Source organism: Nycticebus coucang, chromosome 22 (assembly GCF_027406575.1).
Source record: "Nycticebus coucang isolate mNycCou1 chromosome 22, mNycCou1.pri, whole genome shotgun sequence".
Classification (NCBI taxonomy): Eukaryota; Metazoa; Chordata; class Mammalia; order Primates; family Lorisidae; genus Nycticebus; species Nycticebus coucang.
In genome coordinates, this window is record NC_069801.1 from 16,109,732 (window position 1) to 16,135,167 (window position 25,436).

General features: G+C 39.9%; 1 protein-coding gene across 2 annotated transcripts in view; it reads right to left on the minus strand.

Moving 5' to 3' along the window:
• Positions 1–351: 351 nt before the first annotated feature.
• USP48 (ubiquitin specific peptidase 48) overlaps positions 352–25,436 on the minus strand; it is a 101,070-nt gene continuing 75,985 nt past the window's right edge. For both annotated transcript variants that reach the window (XM_053575207.1, XM_053575208.1), the window contains exons 18-27: positions 25,310–25,371; positions 24,718–24,828; positions 23,084–23,214; positions 22,771–22,877; positions 20,438–20,542; positions 14,874–15,029; positions 11,025–11,150; positions 8,691–8,739; positions 2,195–2,221; positions 352–890 (exon numbers count right to left, since the gene is read on the minus strand). In XM_053575207.1, the coding sequence (XP_053431182.1) occupies positions 868–890; positions 2,195–2,221; positions 8,691–8,739; positions 11,025–11,150; positions 14,874–15,029; positions 20,438–20,542; positions 22,771–22,877; positions 23,084–23,214; positions 24,718–24,828; positions 25,310–25,371 (897 nt within the window). In that variant the 3' untranslated portion in view covers positions 352–867. The remainder of the gene's footprint in view (positions 891–2,194; positions 2,222–8,690; positions 8,740–11,024; positions 11,151–14,873; positions 15,030–20,437; positions 20,543–22,770; positions 22,878–23,083; positions 23,215–24,717; positions 24,829–25,309; positions 25,372–25,436) is intronic.

A 25,436-nucleotide genomic window follows, 5' to 3' on the forward strand; every position in this document is an offset into this window, starting at 1 on the left:
TTATAAAAACTTCATGTTATCTAAATGTACTTGGATCCAATTTACTCTTCCGATAAGATGGTCTGATTTTTCAAATATGCAACATATATTTCCCAGTTTTGAATAGCAAAACCGGAGGAGGATGCTATCACACGTAATAAACATTCTCTATCTCTTCTGAAATGCATCAAACCAAAAAGCCTTTGAAGCCCAAAATGAGACATACGCCTTGTTTACTGCAGGAGATACTCAGGAACCCTGCTTTCCCCGACAGTGAGAGACAGACCACAGGGCAGCAGTGTGTAAGGCAGGGGCTGCTCCAGCTGACATGGTGAGGAGTCTAAATCTGAAGACACTTTTCCACACTTATGGCAAGTTCTTCACTTTCATGCTTTATTGAAAGTAGAATATATGAATCAAAGACAAGTATTGGTAAGCAGGTTATGCCTCTAAAGAATTATTTTTCATTCAGAGCAGAATGTTGTCTCATCTACTGTGATACAAATCCTTACGGACCAATGCATCTGGTATGAAACTCGAGCAAGGAAATAGAACAGAATTTTATTCCCTCCCATGACTATAAATCTCATATGTAAACATGATTTACTGTTACTGCTACTAAACTTGTTCAATCTTTACTTGTCCTCTCCCTCCCTCCACCCCCTTAAATATAAAATTGGAAACATTTCCTTCAAGTCTGATGTCCTCAGTGCAATCTGCTTTATTTGACATAAGGCATTTGGGACAGTCACTTTTGAATGGATTTTTGCCTTTTGGAAGAGTCATGTAATGGTTTAATCCTTAAATCCACCTTTTCTTTAATGCCCTAACATGTCAAACTCCTCTTCCCCTTCGGTCATTCCTTAGTAGTCAGCAAGTATTCACAGATTAATGTCCAAGTAGACCAGTACCTGAGAAAAGAAACACATGTGGAGGTACAGTTGTGAACTAAACGTTAAGAGTTCATGTATTCCATTAGCCAAGAACGAATCATCAACACGGGCTATCCAATTTAATATATGAACATAGCAACCCCTTGGCGTTGCAGGATAAGAAAAAATATCAGCACACATCACGCTTTCAGGTAAATCACATTTCTGTTGAAGCCACGTGTTTCCCATGAGTATCTTCAAACAAATTAATCAGATTTATTGATGCTTTCATTTGATGGCCATTTTTCATAAAGGAAAAAAGTTTCTTTGCCATCAGGAGTCCCTTTGTAGTGGTATCATGCAGATGGCAAAACTACATTTAGAGGAAGACTTGATTTAGGCCAGTAGCTTCGCCATTCATTTGCTTTAGCAAAGAGCACCTGGTGTTTGATTTGACTTCATTCCTTGGCGAAATCTTAACCTGCCATAGACCTCTGGAATCAACATGGCAACAGGTCAATCTGTTAATGTCAATGGTCTATATTTGATGGATTTATGATTACTACTGGTGTGCCCAGCTGCAGTGGCTCAGATCTTTCTACTTGAAATAACAATTCAACCAATGCCTTTATTTTAAATCAGGGGTGTCTAACCTGCAGCCCACAGGCAGCATGCTGATTTTTTGAGGAGTGTTTTGCTTATGTGTGGTTTTGGATATTGGATATCTTTTTTTTTTTTTTTTTGTGGTTTTGGGCCGGGGCTGGGTTTGAACCCGCCACCTCCAGCATATGGGACCGGCACCCTACTCCTTGAGCCACAGGTGCCGCCTGATATTGGATATCTTTGGTTTTTACCGAGTGGCCCAAGGCAACTCTTATTCTTCAAATTTGCAGCAGAGGGAAAAAAAAAAAAAGGTTAGACACCTTTGTTCCAAATAGACTATTTCAATCTTTTTCACTGGACTTGATATAATTTGGCAAATTTTTGTACCACTAATTCTCACCACTTACATACACACTGTTTTGAGCTAAAAGGGACTGAAAAGAGGAACCGGGGAAAGGTTAAATATAAAGCATGAAATGCCACTAGCTAATTTCTCAACCTCTCAGAAATGAGAACGAGAAAGCTGAATGGACATCTGGCAAAAGGGAGTTCGAACACACAGGCCCTATCTGAGGCCTTAGTGTTGAAAAAGATAATGAAGAAGCTTGAATTAAAAATGCATTTAACTAAAATTAATTTCAGTCATGAGACTCAGATTGAATTAAATTTTAAAATCAAATTATAGCCTTTGTTGTAATAGAAAATTACAGGATGAACAAAACATGACAAATGTAACTTACCTTTAAATCCTTCTTCTGGCATACAAACTGGAAAAAGGAAAAAAACAAAAGAATTCCAAATTGAAATATTGTCCTGATAGTCATAAGCTCACTTCAATGCCTAAAGACAAGAAGTTTAAAGCAATTTTTAATTACCTTAGTCACCCAATGATCACGTTTGAAGTTATGGATCTTATTAATCTGAGGAAAATCTTTTTGTTTTTAAATTTTTTAGAGCCAGGTCTGCCACCCAGGCTGGAATATAGTGGCATGATTATAGCACCCGAAACCTCGAACTCCTGGGCTCAAGCAATCCTCCCACCTCAGACTCCTGAGTAGCTGGGACTATAGGTGTGCATCACCACACCCAAAATGTTTTCTTTCTCTCTCTCTTTTTTTTTTTTTGTAGAGACAGAGTCTCACTTTATGACCCTGGGTAGAGTGTTGTGGCGTTACAGCTCACAGCAACCTCCAACTCCTGGGCTTAGGCGATTCTCTTGCCTCAGCCTCCCAAGTAGCTGGGACTATAGGCGCCTGCCACAATGCCTATTTTGTTGTTGCAGTTTGGCTGGGGCCGGGTTTGAACCCACCACCCTTGGTATATGGGGCCAACGCCCTACTCACTGAGCCACAGGTGCCACCCTTTCTTTTTTTTTTTAAGAGATGGAGTCTCACTATGTTGGCTTTGAACTCCTGATCCCAAATGTAATTTTTCTTTTTTTTTCTAGAGACACAGTTTCACTCTGTTGACCTGGGAGGAGTGCTGTGGCATCATAGCTTACAGCAACCTCAAACTTTTAGGGTCAAGGGATCCTCTTGCCTCAGTCTCACCCAAGTAGCTGATACTATGGGTGCCTGCCACAATGCCTGGCTATTTTTAGAGATGGGGTCTCATTCTTGCTCAGGCTGTTTGAAACTCGAGCTCAAGCAATCCACCTGCCTCAGCCTCTCAGAGTGCTAGGATTACAGGTGTGAGCCACCATGTCTGGCCTCTCAAATGTTAAGTTCTTAAAGACATGTACACCTCTGCGAGATAGCTATCATCACATCCACTTTTCCTTGTGGGCATCCTTTCCTAAAAAGCCTGCATCCCACCAGACCAATCTGGACCACCTGTCCATACTACCTGTTGCAGAAGGTCTGCTGTGGAATTTTCTTTCACTGTCTTGTAAGGTATCTTGTTCCATGCTGGATCTCCTGTTTACCATCTTTCTGACTGATTATCCTCTGAATATGATTGGCTCTCTCCATACTTCTAGATGCCTTCAGGCTCCTCTTGTTCCAAATTTTATATTTATTCTATCAGATCCCTGGTGCAATCTTTTTTTTTTTTTAAGAGACAGAGTCTTACTTTGTCACCCTTGGTAAAGTGCTGTAGCATCACAGCGCACAGCAACCTCCAGCTCTTAGGCTTATGTGATTCTCTTGCCTCAGACTCTTGAGTAGCTGGGACTACAGGCGCCCACCACAATAGCCAGCTATTTTTTTTGTTGTTGCAGTTCGAATCTGCCACCCTTGGTATATGGGGCAGCGCCCTACTCACTGAGCCACAGGTGCCGCCCGCAATCATTTTTTATTTTCGTGAATTCTTTAAATGTTCCTTTTATATTGGCCCTCGATATTGTTTGCTCTTCTTTTTATCAGTAAAAAATTATTTATAGGTAATTTTTAAGCTTTGTTATGCTTTCTATGCCATTTCTTCTGGTTTCCTTTTTATTTTCAGTTTTATGATTGACATCTCTTGGTTCTATGCTCTCATTTCTCGAGACTGTCTTGTGACCTCTGGCTGCCCACTTTTACCCTATTTAAATGTAAGGTACTAAACAGATGTCTGAAAGCTCTGTTCAGTGGGCTTCACTGAATGGTGCCTGGGAAATGAACACACTTAAAAAAATTAATGCATAATATCTGGACATGTTTATGGGGCACAAAGGATATTCTGATACACGCATACAATGTGTAATGATCAAATCGGGGTATTTAGGATACCCATCACCTCAGACACTTCTCATTTCTTTGTGTTGGTGCCATTTCATATCTTCTAGTTATTTTGGAATATATAGTTAACTATAGTCACTACTGTACTACTGAACACAGAACTTATTCCTTCTACCTAACTGTGCTTATGCAGCCATCAACCAGGCTTTGTTCATCCTCTTCTGCCCCAGCCTCTTGTAACTATCATTCTATTCTCTATTTCCGTGAAATCAACTTTTGTAGCTTCCACATGAGAGAAAAACACGATATTTTGTTTTTCTGTGCCTGAATTCTTTCACTTAACATAATGACCTCAAATTCCATTTATGTTGCTGCAAATAACAAGATTTCATTTTCAATGGTAGAATAGTATTCCACTGTGTATATATAACACATTTTCTTTATTGATTTGTCTATTGACTGGATTCTGTATTTTAGTTATTAAGAATAGTGCTACAATAAACATGGGGGAGCAGGTATCCCTTTGATTATTGATTTCTGTTCCTTTGGATACCCAGTAGTATGATTGCTGGTTTGTACAGTAATTCTATTATTTATTATTTTTTTTTTTTTGGGAGACAGAGCCTCAAGCTGTCACCGTTGGTAGAGTCCTGTGGCACTGCAGCTAACAGCAACCTCCAACTCCTGGGCTTAAGCGATTCTCATGCCTCTGCCTCCAAAGTAGCTGGGACTACAGGCGCCCGCCACAATGCCTGGCTATTTTTTGGTTGCAGCCGTCGTTGTTTGGTGGGTCATGGCTGGATTCGAACCTGCCAGGTCAGGTGTATGTGGCTGGCGCCTTCGCTGCTTGAGCCACAGGAACCGAGCCTCTATTTTTAATTTTTTGAGAAACGTTTGTACTGTTTTCCACATGGCTGGACTAATTTACAATCCGACCAACAGTATGTAAGAGTTCCCTTTTCAGCTTGGAACCTGTAGCACGGTGGTTATGGCACGAGCTGGCGGGTTCAAACCCAGCCAGGGCCAGCTAAAGAACAATGACAACCGCGACAACAACAAAATAGCCGGGCGTTGTGGCGGGCACCTGTAGTCCCCGTTACTTGGGAGGCTGAGGCAAGAGAATCACTTAAGCCCAAGAATTGAAGGTTGCTGAGAGCTGTGACACCAGAGCACTCTACCCAGGGCGACACAGTGAGACTGTCTCAAAAAAAAAAAAAAAGTTCCCTTTTCACGGCATTCTAACCAACATTTGTATTTTTTTGTCTTTTTAATAATACCTATTATTTAATAGGTATTTCCAACTGGGATGACATGGTATCTCACTGTGGTTTCAATTTTTATTTTCCTGATGATTGATGATACTGAGTACTTTTCACATACCTGTTGACAATTTGTATGTCTTCTTTAGAGAAATGATTCAGATCCTCTGCCTACTTTTGAACAGAATTCTTGGTTTTTTTGTTGAGTTCCTTGTACATTCTAGGTATTAGTCCCTTGTTTTATTTATTTATTTATTTTTGCAGTTTTTGGCCGGGGCTGGGTTTGAACCCTCCACCTCTGGCATATGGGGCCGGCGCCCTACTCCTTTGAGCCACAGGCGCCGCCCTAGTCCCTTGTTAAATGGGTACTTTGCAAATGTTTTCTCCCGGGTTGTCTCTTTGCTCTGCTGACTCCTTCACTGTGCTGAAGCTTTTTAGTTTAATATAGTCCCATTTATTTTTGGCTTTGTAATCTGGGCTTCTGAGGTCTTAGCCATAAAATACTTGCACAGATAAATGTCCTGAAGCATTTCCCTTGCTTTCTTCTCGTAGTTTTATAGCTTTGGGTCTTATACTGAAGTCTTTAGTCCATTTTGAGTTGATTTTTGCCTACAGTAAGAGACAGGAATCCAGTTTCATTCTTCTGCAAGTTGATATCCAGTTTTTCCAGCACCATTTATTAAAGACACTACTCTTTCCTCAATTTATGTCTTTGCCACATTTGTCAAAAATCAGTTGGCTGTAGATATGTAGGTTAACTTCTCTGTTCTTTATTCTGTTCCATTGGTCTATGTGTCTGTTCTTATACCATGCTGTTTTAGTTAATATAGCTTCGAAGTATATTTTGAAGTCAAGTAGTGTGATGCCTCCAGTTTTGTTCATTTTGCTCAGGAATGCTTTGGCTATTTGGGGTCTCCTGTGGACTATATAAATTCTGGGATTGTTTGTTTCTGTGAAAAATGTCATTGGTATTTTAATAGAGATGGGATCGAATCCATAGACTGCTTTGGGAGGCTTGGTGTGGTGGCTCACGCCTATAATCCCAGCACTCTGGGAAGCTGAGGCTGGTGAATCACCTGAGCTCAGGAGTTTGAGACCAGCCTAAGCAGAAGTGAGAATCTGTCTCTACTAAAATAGAGAAAATAGCTGAAGTATTGTGGGGGGGCCCTGTAGACACAGCTACATGAAAGGCTGAGGCAAGGGGATTGCCTAAGCCCAAGAGTTTGAGGTTGGCTGTGAGCTAGGATGCCACAGCACTCTACCCAGGGCAACTGAGTAAGACTCTGTCTCAAAAAATAATAATAAAATAAAAAAATAACTTTGGGTAGTATGGCCATTTTAACAATATTAATTCTTCCAATCCATGAGCATGGGTTCATTTATGTCTTCTTTGATTTCTTTCATCAGTGCTGTGTAGTTTTCCTTGCAGAAGTCTTTTAGCTCCTTGTGGTTTTTCCTAAGTGTTTTCATAGCTATTGTAAATGGTGTTCTTTGAATTCTTTTTTTATATTTTATTTTATTTTATTTTTTTGTAGAGACAGAGTCTTACTTTATGGCCCTCGGTAGAGTGCCGTGGCATCACACAGCTCACAGCAACCTCCAACTCCTGGGCTTAAGCGATTCTCCTGTCTCAGCCTCCCGAGTAGCTGGGACTACAGGCGCCCACCACAACGCCCAGCTATTTTTTGGTTGCAGTTCAGCTGGGGCCGGGTTTGAACCCGCCACCCTCGGTATATGGGGCCGGCGCCTTACCAACTGAGCCACAGGCGCGGCCCCTATATTTTATTTTTTTGAGACAGAGTCTTATTATGTCATCAAAGCTCACAGTAACCTCAGTCTTGAGCTTGCCTCAGCCTCCCGAGTAGCTGGGACTACAGGCGCCCACCACAACACCCGGCTATCTTTTTGTTATAGTTGTAGTTGTTTAGCAGGCCCTGGCCAGGTTCGAACCTGCTAGCCCCGGGGTATGTGGCTGGTTCTCTAACCACTGAGCTACTGGTGCAGAGCCTTTTAGTTTGTTATTAGCATTACTGAAATGCTATTGATATTTTATGTTGATTTCTGTATCTTGCAACTTTATTGAATTTGTTTATCAGTTCTTACAGTATTTTAGTGGAGTCTCTAGGTTTTTTGATCTATAACATCATGTCATCTACAAAGAGGGATAATTTGACTGACTTCCTCTTTTCCAACTTGGATACCTTTTATTTTTTTCTCTTGTCTGACGGCTCTGGCAAGGACTTCTAACATTATGCTGAATAAGAGTGGTGAGCTGGGTGTTGTGAAGCATGCCTATAGTCTCAGCTACACAAGAGGCTAAGGAAGGAGGATTGCTTGAGTCCAGGAGTTCATAGCCAGCTTGGACAACATAGCAAGATCCCAGCTCTCAAAAAAAAAAAAAAAAAAACCCAACAAGCAGTGAAAGTGGCCATTCTTGACTTGTTCTAGTTCTTAGAGAAAAGGCTTTCAGCTTTTCCCCCCATTCTGTTTATTAGTTGTGCGTTTGTCTTACTTGGACTTTATTATGAAGAACATTCTTTGAATGCTTAATTTGAGAGTTTTCTTTTTAATCAAGGGATGTTGAATTTCATCAAATGCTTTTTCTGAGTCTACTGAGCTGATCATATGGCTTTTGCTCTTCATTTTGTTGATATAAGTATATCACATTTATTGACTTGCATATGTGAAACTATCCCTGCATTCCTGGGATAAATCCCACTTGGACAAGCAGAGCCAGATGGTTATTTTATTCAGGTTCCCTGAAGAGGAAATCTCCTTCCCCTGTGTGGTATGTAAGTGATGCTGCCAGTCTTTGAGCAGAGGATGAGGGGACAGTCTTCTATTTGGTATGGAATAGGCCTCATTTTCACGTTCCTAGTCTAATTTCTTCCAAGTGCTGAAACTTGTAACTCTGTTTGCCCATCTGAGTTCCAGGTGGGGGAGGGCCAGTGATATGGATATGAAGAGTTGGGAGCTATCTAACTATTTCTTAAACAGTTTTCCAAACAAGTATCCTTTTAGGCTCACCCCTCACTCCCACTGTTGGAGGTACGTGGGCCTCCAATGCCGATCTGACTCAATTTTGCTTTTTGTTGACCTCCTCCATTAGCAGGTTAACAATTTCCTCAGGTTAGCTAAATATTTACTGTTCTCTCTGCTTTCCATTTTCCAAGTTTTTGTAGACACTTCTCTCTCTCACAACATGTGGAAGCTTCTTACAAGATAAAAGTAAAAGCATCATACACTAGAGCTTCAATGTCTAAAATCCCATCTCCTTTTGACAGTTAATCAATAGATTCCTAAAACAAATTCCTCTTTACCTTGCATGACATCATCCATTGCAGCATAATCTGCAATCGGTTCATCAGCCTAGAAAACAAATGGAGACAATTCAAAAGACAATTCCCCAGTTGGGAGTCTGAAGTCTGGCCCATGGGCAAGTACACAGTATAGGGGGCAGGGGAGGGCAGCACTGTTTTCCGACTCCTAAACACACATTCATTCATTCATTTATTGGGACAAAATTTTGTCCTGTCACAAGATCTGGAGTGCAGCTACGAGATATTAGCTTACTGAAGCCTCAAACTCCTGGGCTCATATGCTCCACCCTCCTCAGTTTCTGGAGTAGTTGGGACTACAGGTGTACACCACCAAACTGGGTTAATTAAAAAAAATTTTTTTTAATAGAGACAGGGACTCACTATGTTGCCCAGGCTGTTCTAGGACTCCTAGCATCAAGTGATCCTCTTGTTTTGGCCTCCCAAAGTTCTGGGATTATAAACATGACCCATGGAGCCTGGCCAAATGCACCTTTAGATACAGAAATGTTTAGATATCCTTGAGGTTACTAAACACTAATTTATCATTGTGGGTTAAGACACCAGTGGTGGCAGTGAGAGTTAGGTAGAAATAAAAAATTAGATTTTGAGCTTAATGTGGAGGCAGAAGCCTATGATCCCAGCACTTTCAGAGGCCGAAGTGAGAGTCTCTTGAAGGCAGGAGTTTAAGAACAGCCTGGGTAATGGGAGACATTTCTATAAAAACAAAATATAAAAAAAAGTTAGCTGGGCAAGGATGTAGGTGTCTGTAGAACCAGCTACCCAGGAGGCTCAGGCAGGTGTATCACTTGAGCCTGGAAACTTGACACTGCAGTGAGCTGTGACTGTGCCACTGCACTCCAGTCTGTGAGACCTTTTCTTAAAATAACAAAACTAAAAACGTGAAAAATTATTCTACCACATTATGCAGTAGTGTTTGATGCAGTGGGGATTTTTCTGGCTACTTCCCAAGAAACACAAGAGGCAAAGGGAAGTAAGTTAATCAGATCCCTGGGGAGAGTAGAACTGGGCTAATGATGCAGGTTTAATGACTTTTTTCTTAATAACATCTCAGAAGCCCCTACTTCCTTAGAATGTCTTCCACATCTGCTAAATCCAAAGCCAATTTCCATCCCCTAGACAGAAATCCCATTAAACCACCTGAGTATTTTGACTATTGTGACAAAGCCTGGTGCTTCACGGTTGTTTAGTAGCTTAGTTGGCTGGTACTTTTCAACCAAGAGGAAAAAAGGGGATACTTTAATAGCAGCCATACGGTTAAGTGATTTTGCTGATCTAGAAGTCAGGGGAAAAGGTTGGGGAGGACACTGAAATCTAGACATAATATCTTAACAAAAATTATGAAAATGTCAGTGAAGTCAGCAGGTTTTCAGAATTCTTGTTAAAAATAATAGAGCTAGGTTTTAATGTGTAAAAGAAGTTAGTTACTGTTCATGCTGATAATTATCCTTTACCTTTAGTCTTTTGAGGGGGCAGATAGAGGGTAGCATTTCTGCATTAAGATGCAGATGTCAATATTGTTAGTGTGTTTTAAGAACAAAATCTCCATCTAGCCCAAAAAAGGAAAAAAGGGGGTAAAAACCTGTGTGATAGGGACAGGTTATTGGGGAGGGGGGGAGATAGAGACTTTATGGCCTGAGACCAGGTTGCCAGCTGGCCCATCAGGACATCCAGCGAGGCTGCTTCTGGGAATGACAGGCAATCCTCGGTGCTCAGCTTGGGCACAACCCAACATCACTCCTGTTCTCCTAATCTCAGGGGAATGAAAAACAGATCTAGGCGGCGCCTGTGGCTCAGAGGAGTAGGCGCCAGCCCCATATGCTGGAGGTGGCGGGTTCAAACCCAGCCCCGGCCAAAAACTACAAAAAAAAAAGAAAAAGAAAAACAGATCTACATCTGAAGAAGCCTGGTAGGCCTTGTTATAGAAAATCAGACAGGAGAAGTCAGGTTTAAGGCTTAGCAGATTGTGCCCTGCCTTAACAGGGAATAGGAAAGAGGACAAAGTAACCTGCTCCCAAAAAGGCTCAGAGAAAGCCTTCACCTCCTTAGGATATAGGCAATTGATGATGCCAGGCCATGCATCACTACAGCCTACTGTGACACCTAAGAATGAGACACAATGATGTCCTCATATCCCCTAAATCTCCTGGGGCTCAGCCAGAGCTGGGTGATTCAGAGGGCAGCAAAAGCTAATGGCAGTTGCTTCTTTCCACACCTTGCTGAGGCCCTGAGGCATATTTCAACAACCACCTCTATAGCTTGTAGGTGTGTTTCCTTTCAGAACTAGAGTTCTTCAGCTAAGGAGCTGCTACTTACCTTTAGTAAAATGACAGATTCAGGAATGACGCCAAGAGTGCCAAGGGTGGCACAGTCATCGCTTAAAATCTTCCCATCAATTGACAAATTTTGGTCAAAAGGAGCAACTGAAAATGCATGCATGATCTGTGCCAATATAAAAGAGACAAAGTCTGTAAAAAGCAAAACACTGAGACTTGTACCCTATTTGAATACTACTTGAATTAATAATGAATGGATTCTAACAAACCATCAATCAAATAACCCTCAATACATTCCATAGTAAAAAACATATAAACAAACAAACCGAAAAATGCTGCAAGGAACAAAAACCACTACCGTTTGCAGGCAGCCCACTTGCTATTTTCCCACTAAGGATATCATCCTGATGTATGGTAGAGAGTTAGAAAACAATTATATACAAAGAACCTTTGTTCTGCACCTTATCACCTTCCGAAGGGTTGGGATGTGAGAAGCTCAAATGAGTTAGGTGGGGCTGGGCTGACAGTTACTATAATTGTGAGGCATAAGCAAGGTCATTGCTGTCACCCACCATTCCCAGGCTCCACATCCTTTCATAAAAAGTCCAAATTCCTTCTTAAGACCATCTTTAAATAAACCAGAAACCTGGTTAGAATATTCTCCCTTCTCTGTTTTTATTCCTTTAGCAAAATTCAGCCCCTGGGAACGTCATATATTCTTAGACTTGAGTCTTGTCTCTAAGAACCAAATATGAACTTCTTAAGAGTAGGGATCATATGCTCTACCCCAGTTCTGGCCAAATGTTAAAAATTAAATACATTCCAAAATACTGGTATGCATAATACTTACATGTTTTTGTAAATTATTTCTGGATTCTAATTAGGCCTGGAGGGCAAGTTGTAATTGGGCTCAGACAGGCACAAAGAAGTACTTTCAACGATATTTTTCTAATTCTTAACTTGGAGGACAACTTCAAGAGTATTCATTTTATTATACTTTATTACACTTTATAATTTACTTACATACTCACTGATGTATTCTATTATATGTATCTTATATTACATTAACACCCATGATATTATGGAAAAACCATTCTTATCTTTTCCTATCCTCTACTCCTTGGATCTGGAATGATAAAAGGTATCTAACAAATCAGGTAGTAACTACCTGTGTGTATAATGGGCCTGCAAGCTTAATAAGCTGGGCCCAAGTGATTTTAACAATGGCACACAGGTAAATAGGATTAAGGATAAGAGTAAGAATAACAACACTGACCTCCCTGTTGGGCCAGAATCTTATCTGGACTTCTCAAAAGATATCAGCCCCCAAAAAACTAACCAGAGAATTGTGGTAAGCAGTCAATACAAAGTGCTCTGGTGTCATCAACGGTCTTATTCCTGGTACGCAGGGAATACTGGCAGCATAGTTCCACCAAGGCCAGCTGAGCCCGCATAAACACCAAGGAGAGGCATCTAACCCCAGGTTAGCAAATGGAACCCAATACCATGCAAGCAGAGTCATGGTGGAGTTTGTGATGCTAACTTAATGTGGGCAAGGTCACAGCTACTTGACTGTAGAAAGGCTTCTTCCTCACTTCTCTAAATGCTAAGTGTTTCTGTACCACCCTGTAAGAACGGACAAATATCAAATACCTCTAGGCATGAATACCACCACCGAGGGGCTAACGCGTATACTTCGTACTTTGAGCACAGACAAGGACATTTAAATGCATTCAAAAACACAGCATTTATTAAGAAGCTGCCATGTGTCAAGGTACTGTGGTAAGTGCTGGAAATATTAAAGTGAATAATCCCATCCTGGAGGGGTTCACAAGGACAAAACAAAGTCATGAAGATGGTGGCCGAAGGTCTGGGCAGGATCTAGGGAACACAGGGTGAAGTGAGTTCTATGATGGAGGCCCAGACAGGTTTCATGGAAAAGGTACTATGAAAGACAGTAAATGTTTGTTTCAGAATGAGAAAACAGGTCAACCGAGGCATGGAGGCCCATGGTACAATAATTCATGAACTGTAAGCACCAGAAGAATGCTTGAGTTGCAGCATCCCTCATCTATGGAGCTAACAGGAACAATGAAAACCCTGTTGCTAAGGGGGATGGGGCATAAGAAAATGCAGGAGCAATAGCCTCAGCTGCCAGCCATTTAACCTCTGTGCCCAAATGTTCTCCTTTCTAAGGGAGGCAAATACCACCCACTGAAGAACTATCTTTGGGGAAACGAAATAATACAATTAACCACTGTGCATCTTCAGAGGCAGGAGATGAATAAATTGCACTTCATTAACTTTATGGCATCAAAGGTGGATGAATTCATAATTAGGCAAAGCAAGTTTCTTAAGGTTTCGAGCAAATGTATGTGGTGGATAGCATTAGCTGAGAAATGCAGTAACCTCAGAAGAAAGGCTCCACCAAACATTAAAAAATGAATTATACCCTTCAAAACAAAACAAAACAAAAGAAAACACCCACCATCAACAACTGAGGATCACACACATGCACACAATAAACTTCAATGCTATCCAGGCTACCATGCAGTCACCCCTAGTTGAAGCTTTATATGCTACTACCATTGAGCAGTGAGAGAAAAATTAGATTTCACTGCCCCTTCTTTCGATTCTGTTTGGACCACAATGGTCCTTGACACAGGAGTGGGAGAGAACCCTCTGAGAAGAGCACGTGTAGAGGTGACATGAATAGCTACTGCCTTCTAGCAGCTCATTCACACAGGCAACACACTCCCTGATGGACAGGTTATTACTTCTGCTGACTTCTGGTTAATTCTCCAAGAATCGCAGTCCATAATAAAAGCAGCACAGGCTTTAAAAATGACTTTATCCATAGGGCCTCTTTTTGTAAGGATTTGAATGTTCAAGGTTAACCCCTAACATGCAGAAAGCTGGTGATAGAAACAAGCTTTCTCAGATGTAAAAGGTATAAATAACAAAACAAAGATATTATGCCAACACGTTTATTTTTCAGAGCTGTGGGTTCAACCAAGGGAAATACTATTCTCAGGACAATCTGGAACACATAACACCCTCAAAGGAAGCCTGTACTTTTGCCACAATTACAATGATAAATATCAGTAACAAGAAAAATGCATAACCAGTAAACTATGCCACATAAAAGTAGCAAAGAAGGAAATCTGGCAACTTTTTGGATATCTATCGGTGACTGAAACAGATTAAGGGCCAGGTTTTTTCATGGACATCTTGAATTTATCAGCTCCTTTAGCCTAGGATCTAAGATATACAATTTGAATGCTCACTCATTGTACTTTAGTACTGAAACCAAGAAATAACAACATCATGAAGCATGTTCATAATGCCTGCCTTATAATCATGGAATGAACATGATCTAAAACGAGCCTTAAAATAATTTGGAAAATACCACTGTATACAGAAAGGTAAAGATAACTTTAAAATTCTATCATATAGACTCAAATGGCACCAAAAACATGTGATAAAAGAATTTCTGACTCCTACTGGAGAATAAGCAATCAAGTGGCCGCCTTTTATCTTCCCTTAAGTTTTACAGCAAAGCCGGATAATAGACTCTAATACCTACTAAGTGGTCAAAGAGAAACAGAGCCCAGTAAGGTGAGAGAACAACGATCCCGGAGCGACCTCAACATGAGACAAATTCAAGGTTCTCCATGTTTCTCATTACTGGAAAGCTACTCTGAGCCTGTGCAAGTTCTCAGAATCTGAAAATCACTTTCATCTTCACAGAAAAATTCTTGGCTATTTTGAAAACTTTAGGTTTCAAAAAGAAAACACAGATACATTTATAAATACAGGTGGAAAGCAGGAATCTCTGAAGGCCCTCTTAACTTCGGAGCAAACTTGAACAGATGTTATATTTTCTCACCTGAATTTTCAATTCTTTTAATGTCTGATTAGCAGAAACAAGAAGTGCTTTCTCACCACGAACTTTCCTATGCCGCATACTTCGTCGAATAACTTGCTTTTGATAGGCTATATAATTTTGATGGGATATCTTTTGCCGCTTTGTTCCTCCATTGCTCTGTAAAAAGGTTCAGAAAAAAAGAAAGCGTTAAAATTATCTACAGCATGACCCTAGCTCATAAAGTTCTTCAGGCAAACAAAAGCTGTTTACTTATTGGTCCCTTAACAATTTGAAATTCAATGTAAACAATGAGTAGAAACTTACCAGGGTTTCTTAGCAGACTCATGTATAATTGAAAAAAGAACAGGATGAACAACACACATCACTAATTGTATGTAAGCAGTTTAAAATGTTCATTACAAGAAATGTTTAAAATCAAATGGATAAGTTTCACTTTAAATCAGAAAACACAACTAAAAAACTTCCAAGATTATTAAATTTAGGTCAAAAATCAATGTGAATTTATATCTGTTTTTAACATTTTCTTCTCTTTTTGAGAGTGACATGGAAGCTAAGCATTAATATAAACTAAGAATTTAAAAATAAAAGATAGTAGAATCAAAAAATCAAACTTAAATTTAACTAAAACCAAGATTGTACCTCTTGCACTAATGACAAAATATATAGCTTCACCTATGAAATATTCTTGCAAAAAATGTTAAATCTGAATGTAATCAAATGTTTAGACCCAACTTTTTTTTTTTTTTTTTGTAGAGACAGAGTCTCACTTTATGGCCCTCGGTAGAGTGCCGTGGCATCACACAGCTCACAGCATCCTCCAACTCCTGGGCTTAAGCCATTCTCTTGCCTCAGCCTCCTGAGTAGCTGGGACTACAGGCGCCCGCCACAACGCCCAGCTATTTTTTGGTTGCAGTTTGGCCGGGGCCGGGTTTGAACCCTCCACCCTCGGTATATGGGGCCGGCGCCTTACCGACTGAGCCACAGGCGCCGCCCTAGACCCAACTTTTAATTTACAGCAACTGAAATATAGGGGATAGCTAAGTAAGTGAAAATGAGTAATATAAAGAGGTGGCAATCAACTGAACCCAGAGTGTGGGACAATTTAAAAGAAAACTGGTCCAAGTTCAATGTTAAGGGGGGGAAGAAAGAAAGGCTGGGAAGGCAGGATAACTGCTGTAGATTATAACAATCTGAAGTGATCCAAAATAATGCATACTTTAATTACATGCTGGTTTGAGAATAAAACTGTTTAAGACATATCTGAACATGGGTATCATGTAACATTGGGATATATTTGTTACTTTTCTTATTTATGACCACATTATTAGTGTTATATACCACTCTGTCTTTCAAGAGGTGAAATGTCATGATGGCCATAGTTTACCTAAAGGTGCAGCAAAAATGTACACACGTATATAAGGGTGCATAATACATGCGGTAGTCGTCAGCTCAGCGCCCACAGCACAGTGGTTAGGATGCCGGCCATATACCAGGGTTGGCCAGGTATGAACCCAGCCTGAACCTGCTAAACAACAATGACAACTATAACAAACAACAACAACAACAAAATAGCCAGGAATTGTGGCAAGCGCCTGTAGTCCCAGCAACTTAGGAGGCTGAGGCAAGAGAATCGCTTAAGCCCAAGAATTTGAGGTTGCTGTGAGCTGTGAGGCCACAGCACTCTACTGAGGGTAACATAGTGAGACTCTGTCTCAAAACAAACAAACAAACAAACAAAAAATACATGCTGCAGAAGTCCTAAAAGAACAAAAGTTAAGGGCTAAATGTCTTTCAATAATAAATCCCTCATCAAGAGATTAACAGTCGAGATTCCTCTGTTAACCAGGCCAGAGGATGAAAAAAACCCAGGATTGGGCAGCGCCTGTGGCTCAGTGAGTAGGGCGCCGGCCCCATATGCCGAGGGTGGCGGGTTCGGACCTAGCCCCTGCCAAACGGCAACAAAAAAATAGCCGGGCGTTGTGGCGGGCGCCTGTAGTCCCGGCTGCTCGGGAGGCTGAGGCAAGAGAATCGCGTAAGCCCAAGAGTTAGAGGTTGCTGTGAGCTGTGTGACGCCACGGCACTCTACCGAGGGTGGTACAGTGAGACTCTGTCTCTACAAAAAAAAAAAAAAAAGAAAAAAACCCAGGATTTTTAAGAAAATCTTTTTCTCTGGTATAATTAAATCTGGATGAGGTAACCCAGGGCCCTGGTTCTGGTTTCCACAGTTGTCACTTGAGTATCAGCTGTGCATAAGCAAAGCGGTTTAGGGGTCATTATGGATACAGATGCTGCATATTCATTACCAGAGGAGCTCACAGATTTACAAAGCACATGATCAGGACACAAACACAGAACATTTGTTCAGGATGCTATCCACTGGGGCTAGGCACTGCACAAGGCTAAGTTCAGCTCCAACCCTGAGTAGACACAGATACACATGTAACTCTAAGATTGGTAAGAACAAGTTAAATAAACATAGGGGTTCAAAAAAAAAAAAAAACCCTCCAAGTTGATGAGACATTTTTCTCAGTTTCAACTGTTGAAAGAAAAGGTCAAATTGAACTTAAATTCTACAATTAGGAATAAAGAAAAGTATCTACAACATATAATGTTAAGTTAGAAGTACAAAACACAACCGAAGAACAAAATGCTGAGCATCAAGCACTGAGAGCTTGTCATTAGAGCAAGAGGTACAATCCTGGTTTTAGTTAAATTTAAGTTTGATTCTCTTGAAAGCTTGATGCTCTCAGAGAGCATCACCTCTTGAAATATTTTTTAATAACTCTGATTTTAAATGGATCTAATGGCTTCTCCTAGAATTATTTTTTTAATCCGTAAATTTAAATCCAACTTAACTGACAAAAACCAGCCTACTGGTTTCAGAAGGCTTTCAATTACCTAAGTGAGACCCGATACAGAGTACATTATTAACCTAAATTTTTACATAAAGTCAAAGGAACTAGGTTGATCTAGCTTAGAGAAAAGGGGAAAGGGGATTTGTTCATCTCCATTAAGGACAAGCAGAAACGCATCACTTTTTTTTTTTTTAAACAGGGATTTAAAACAGCAATGACAGAAGCTGTCTATTGTACTGAGATACTGTGATGATTACAAGGAAAAGGTGTGTGGAAGGTGACACTGTGAAAAGGCTGGACGTTTTTCAGGGACTATCTATTCTTTTCCAAAGAAGGAAGGTTAGACTTGGGATTTTTTTTGTGAGCCAAAAATATTTAAAACATTCTAGAGTATTATAACATCCAAACAAGGAGAAGGAAGACAGAAGAAAATTATAAAGCATAAAAAATAATTACACCATAAAAAGCAGTGTTCCCCAACATTCTCTATCATGTTTATAAATGTGAAATCTGTGTCGTCCACAACTGAGGAAAGTGATTCCACATCCACTTTTAAGAAACTGCTGTGGTTATGACCGCAATGAATAAAATCAGACATTCAACAAAGTTAGCGTTCCAAAATCTAAATCACTTGAAAACCTAGAGTTTTCTAAACAATTCTTAGGCTGAAAAGCAAAGCTTGAAATAACAGAAACTAAGGACAGTAAGAACATATCAAGCCTAATAACAAACTAATTTACAAAACTTACTAGGAAATAGAGAATAAATTAGCAATAACAGCTAATTTCTCAAATAAAAGATTTGAGAAAAGATGAAATTCCCCACTGATTATTCAACCATACTGCCAAGTGATAATAACTAAAACAGTATGGCCCTGCCAGCCAAGCAGATGAACCAAGATGGACACATGCACACATACATGTATTTTTTTAAATTTTTACTATTTATTTTTAACTCCAGCCAATACTGTAATATATACACATTTTAAACGTATCAATAAAAGCAAATCATCTAGTTTGTAGACAATGTGGCTTGAAAGATAGGTTGTATGGGGAAATGGAGACATGAAAACAGAAGAGCGTGACACTGGGGTAGAAGCCGGCAGAGTTATGTCTGCACATGCCTGTCAAGACACATATTTACTATTTGACTCAGTAATCTCAAAAACCATCCCAAGGAAAACAAGACATATGCATGTACAGATTTTAATAAGGAAAATTACTTATTTTAGGAAAATATCCCCTTGAAACTGAAAGCCTGCATTCCCAGAAAATACATAGATTTGGTTAGCACTAAAGAAAAGGACACCGATGTCGACCAACTCAAACAAAACAGTGGCTGATCACTGTCAGTAGATGGTAAATACAATTAACACAGTTTTGTTCCTTCATGGTATTTTATTTATGCCATGATGTCCTATCTCATAGCAACTTCAAACTCTTGGGATCAAGTGATCCTCCTGCCTCAGCCTCCCCAGTAGCTGGAACTACAGACACCCGGCTAGTTTTTCTATTTTTAGTGGAGACGGAGGTCTCACTCTTACTCAGGCTGGTCTTGAACTCCTGAGCTCATGGGGCAATCCACCCGCCTCAGCCTCCCAGAGAGCTAGGATTATAGGCATGAGCCACTACACCCAGCCCTTTCAGAAGATATTTTAAAGTTATCATTTTATGAGCTCCAACAAGCTGTGGGAAACACATGCTGACACACAGAGCCCTTTATACTCGCTGGGAAACTTTAAGCACAGTTTATTTCAGGGAGATCAAGATTCAAGTCAAGACAGCTTTTCAGACTTTCCTAACCAATGCTGAAAATGAAGTAACAGTATCAGTCTGTACAAACACACCAGCAAGCCAGACAGCTCTGCTGCATAACACATGGCCATTATAACACGCATCCTTTCAGGGAGAATACTAACCATAATTGACTGCCCTATTTTAACAGTAAAAAAAGAAAACAAATATCCATTACAAATCAAAATTAAGTACAGTAGAAATTCCATGAAATTTAAAATACCTACAGAATATCCTAGAACATAGTCTTCTTTTTGAGAAGTGGAAACTTATCTATACCATGTATTAACCGAACACATTCTCACATTATTTCCTGTTCCTGGAAGACAATTTTCTTCAGCATCACTATAAACATGCAGACTATAATTAAACAACCAAACAAGAAGCATAGAAAAATCATATAACAGTCATATGTTATCATATAACTAATTCTTAGTAAGAATTTTAAGTTTGTTACAATGGAAGCATCAGCAGATCTGGTTATTTAACACCTTAATTAAAGACACAAAAACTTCTCCTATATAGTCCTTTTTTTGGGTTACTGCTTACTTTGTATGTAATGAGGAAACCTGAGTTAAATACTTTTTTTCCATTCTTAAAGACTCCAGGATTAAGCAACAAACTAAGGGTTTTAGTCTTCTTTTCCAGCTAAACATTGAATCGATACATTGTATTTTAAGACTTTCCTATTTAATACCAACAAACCTGTTAATTCTGAAATTCCATGGCTTTTCAGAGAAAGCATGACAGCTGTGCATAGCATGCCACCCAAACTAAGGAAAAAGAAAGGCCAAATGAGGAAGGGAGCTGCGAACCAATATCCCAACACAGGATACAGGGAGATGCTCAAGGGCTTGGAGTGCCTACTGTTTCAGGACAACAAAGAGTAACGATAAAAAGCAGCTTCAACACGTACTTGATTAAAATCTGGATCTTTTTCTCCATCTGGTTTAGCTTCTTCCTTGTCCTCCTCTGTTTCAGAACTACTCACATTTAGCTCCGGAGCGGAATCCTTCATCACCTGAATGCCCCAGGACAACAGAGAGAAGTAGGTCAGCCCCTAGGAAGGCATGCTATGGACAGTGTGGGGCCTTTGACTGGCAACCTTTACCAAGAGGAGGGACACCTTTAGCATGGTGGGATTATAGTCTACAGAGTGGATCAAGAACCAAGGCACTCTCAGTTTTCTATTCTTTTTAAACATGTTAGTCTTATGACTTATTTTTGTAGCATTTAATATGTTCACCATACATTTAACAGGTCTCTGCAGAGGACGTATTATCATCAGGCTCGTATGATGGTGCTATTCTGCACCATTGTTCAAAGAAGTTCAAAGGTGCTCAACACCTTTTTGAGTACACTGATAACACTTCTCAAGTTCTCAAAATGTTTAGGTGGAAAGAGTCACAATGCTCTTTAAAAATTGAGAAAATGAAGGAAAGAAGAAATGGTGTTATATAGGGCACTATGAAATACTGCTATTAAATGAAAAATAAATGATGAAAATTCAGTTAAATTGGATACAGTTTTATACTAGGTATCAATATATACATGTACTAAAAGGTACAAAAGAATTAAAATTCTAGGGGAAAATGTGAGACATTTATACCCATCAATATCATTTTCTCAGCAAATTAGGAATGAGTGCCTTAGTTCAGCTTGTAAAGCACAACTCTAGACCTCTAAAGAATAATCTGCAAGTAACCATCCTGAAACAGCGTGTCTGCTAACTTGCATCAAATACCATGTATTTCACTTTGTCTTTAATCCCAAAAACCCTAGAATCAAATTAATGAGATGAACAGAGACCTGGGTCAGGATCTACCCAAAAGCCACCCCTGATACACTAAAAATGGTCTGAAATCCAATCCACAGCCAGTTTAACACTCTGCTTCCCAAACATATCCCCTGTGTCTATTTCACTGACCCCTTGCAATCAATGCCAGAGGCTCTAAGCCAGCTTTTCTTATTCCTGTTATGCTCTTGTCAATCCCAAACACCATGGCCAGAGTAATTTTTTTGAGTCACAAATCAGATGATATCATGATCTTGCTTGAAACTCTCCAGTGGCTTACATCTGCATTTAGAATAAAATCCCAAACCCATGGTATGATGTACAATGTCATGGACCACGGTTCCTCCTTCCATATCACTATCCCTTCTTGGAATAAACCTCTTTCTAGATCACCATTAGCCACGATGGTAGCTACTAGCCACACGTGGCTATTTCAGTTTATATGAATTAAACTAAAGACTTGGCTCCATAGTCATGCTAGTCACATGTCAAGTACTCCATAGCCACAGTGGCCAGTGGCTACTGCAGTGCAGCCCAGACACAGACCTATCATCACACAAAGTGCCACTGGACAGCACCATTCTGGGCAGGATGATCGTCAGTCTGTTGCTGAAGTATGTTAGGCTGACCCCTTTGCTCTTCTCAGGCTGGAAACATGACAGTGAGGGCTTAGGAGCAAACAACTTCTCAGAGGCGCTTTTCCTGTCTATTCTCCGTCTAACACTGTAGCCTCCATTTCCATCAGTCTCTCTCACTGTACCCTACTAAATTTCCTTCAAAACTCTTACTTCTTTGTGAAATCATTTTATGAATTTGTGAGTTTATTCTTGGTCTTCCTCACTAGCTGCAGACAATCTTGAGAGAAGGCACCTTCTGTTTTTATCACCGTATCCCCAACATTAAGACCATTCCTGGCATAAGGCTGATATTCAATAAATACCTACTGTGTCAAATTTGTAACAGACTAACTTCATATATAATCACGTAACTACATTTTCTTTTCTTTTTGTTTGTTTGGTTTCTTTTTTTGAGAGAGAGTCTTGCTCTGTTTGTCCTGCCTACAGTGCAGTGGCAGACCGTAGCTCACTGTAAGTGCAAACTCCTGGGCTCTAGTGATCCTCCTGCCTCAGCCTCCCAAGTAGCTGGGACTACAAGGCGCAGACCACCATGCTTGTCTAATTTTTCTATTTTTTTGTAGGGCCAAGGGCTTGCTCTGGCTCAGGCTGGTCCTGAACTCCCAACCTCAAGCTATCTTCCTGTCACTATGCTAGGCTTATAGGCGTGAGCCACCATGCCCAGCCTTCATTTTCCATTCTTGTCCGATTTCAATTCTGACGTCAAACAATTCTGAGGAAACAAAAATGCAGTCCTAAGCAGACCTTAGTAAAAATATAACAGCAAGTCAAAAGGCAAGCCCGATCATTACTAGGCATGGCCACAAGAGGGCCTACTACCTTTTTATTATCCACGACCTTATGGACATAGATGGTAGCTTGAGTGTATTCACGCAGGTCCCTCTGCTGCTGACACAATAAGCCTTCTCTACATTCTGGACAGAGTTCTAAAAAAAGGAAAAAAGGCAGCTGAGGAATTAGTATAAAAAAAGCAAAGATCTAAAAATATATATCAAAGTTAGTAATGAATATTCAGTAAGCTTTTCTGGACTACCACATGATCTTTAATTTTAAGCAGAAAATACAATATTGACATTGCTTTCCTCTTAAAATGTTGTTAACTAGAAAAACCAGAAGCAATATGAAAACTTACTAGGCTCAGAAATATACTGTGTTTCTGAGGGGTTTACGTCTTCCACTTCAATTCTTGTGATTTTAATTACATGATCCACAACGAAAAGCTTTTGCATCATTTGCCACTCGCTGGGCCATATGAGAGCTATACTGTGCAAAAAAAACCACAACATGCCTTAAGACGCATAGAAAACCAAGATAATCCATTAGTCCCCTAAACCACAATCAACACCAGTATTAAAGGGAAAGGATCTATTATCATCAACAAGAAACAGTTTTTCATTAGAAAGGAAAGTCACAACCACAGTAAAAATAATTGGACTGGAGTCACATGAATTAAAACATAAATTGAGTGAAATAAGTTAGGTACAGTAGGATAAATACAGTATGTTATTTATATAGAAAATTTTAAACATGTAAGATGCCACTATGTACATGTATTTTTTTTCCTTTATAATTTTTTTTCCGTTTTGTTCTCTTGGCAGTATTACGTCTATTATTTTTTTAAAGGACACTTCTTGAAACAGATAACCTTCAAATAGAGAACTGTGGTTACTGCATGAGGAAGGGAGAGAGAGAGAGAAAATGGAAGGAAGGATAGAAATGGAGGGCCCTGGGCAGCGCCTATGGCTCAAGGAGTAGGGCGCTGGTCCCATATGCCGGAGGTGGCGGGTTCAAACCCAGCCCCGGCCAAAAACCACAAGAAATGGAGGGCCCTTAAATGATATTTGAAGGGTTTACATCTTTTAGGTTGACTTGGTAATACACGTTTATTATTGTAGATTATTTCCCTGGATGTCTGGCATTTATAATAATGAGAAGGAGGAAAGGAGGTGGAAGAAAAAAAAAGGGGGGTGGGGGTTGGAGGGATGAAGAGAACCCAGAAGAAAACATGTATTAAGTCAGAGCTCCCTTAAGTGAATTTAAAGTAGTGAAATATAAACTCCCTAAGGAGATTAATCGCAAGGAAATTTTTATTTATGTGTTTATATTTCCTTTTCCTGGTTTTCTATCAATGTTGAAAGCATTCTACCTTCTCTTATACAGTTATTTAAAAATTATTTTACAAGATAAAATGGCAACATCAAGGGTGAAATTCATAGATCAGCCCTTTTAGAAGCACTTGAAGAAAAGCATAAAATTTTGGTTGTAAGACCCTTGAATTCCAGATGACCCAGAGCACGTAGCTTTGCTCTGGTGCCATGCTCCCATCTTGTTCCTTTCTGTTTTATGACGCCTGGGAGCTGGAGAAAAAAATAAAATAAAAACTACAACCACAAACATGTAGATTATGTGATTGTGGAAGAGGTCACAGTACTGGTTACCAGCCTGGGAGAGGAAAGAGTGGCTATGTCATCTCCGGGAAGGAAAAGAAAAGGCGTGTAAAGAACAAAATGGCTCTAGGCAGCCTCTTGCCTTTTCTAAGGAGTCTTCCATTCAAAACAAAAACACAAAAACCAAAAACGAAACAAAACAAACAAAAAAAACCCAAGTGCTCACTCTAGTAAAGCATACAAAAGGAAAAAAAAAAACGCACAATTCAGTAAAGAACTAGATTCTTAAAATAGGCTATGTATCTCAGATGAGAAGGTTCTGAAACATACTTTTTTAATCATCAGAAACAGACAAATCACATGAAGAACAGAAACTCACAGTTTAGAATCTTCTTTGGTCATGGAAGCAAATGTAAACATGAGTCCCCCGTGGGGACACAGGAGAGCGCTATTTCCAACTGATGACACAGGACTACATCTTGTAGGCTTTCTACACAAATGAGACACGGACAGTAAATATACTTCATTGTTCCAAGAAGAAAATGAAGGCTCAACATAATTATTTCAAAACGAGAGACAGATTTTAAAAGATATTAGTAATTGTATGTTTCTTAGGATTATTCATTTAACTTAATAGAAAAGAAAGCTTGCAGAATATGCTAGCAAAGTAACCACAGAGGGCAACACAAACAGAAATCATGAATTCTTAAAAGACAGTAAAGTCATCTAAAGAAGACACAGCTGGGAGCGGTGGCTCATGCCTATAATCCAGCCCTCTGGGAGGCTGCATTGTGGTGGGCGCCCGTAGTCCCAGCTACTCAGGGGTCTGAGGCAAGAGGGTCACCTGAGCCCTTGAGTTTCAGGTTGCTGTGAGCTGTGATGCTATGGTACTCTACCAAGGGTGACAAACTGAGACTCTGTGTCAAAAGAAAAAAATAAAAAAAAGGATATAGAAAATTTTTGGTTTCTACCTAACGAACTTCCGCCACTCTTCTACAAAGAACTGCGACACAATGTAGAGAACATCCGTATCCTAAAATAAAATCACACAAAGTATGCGTCAGATCATCACTTTCTGAAGCTCTGTATGATAAATAC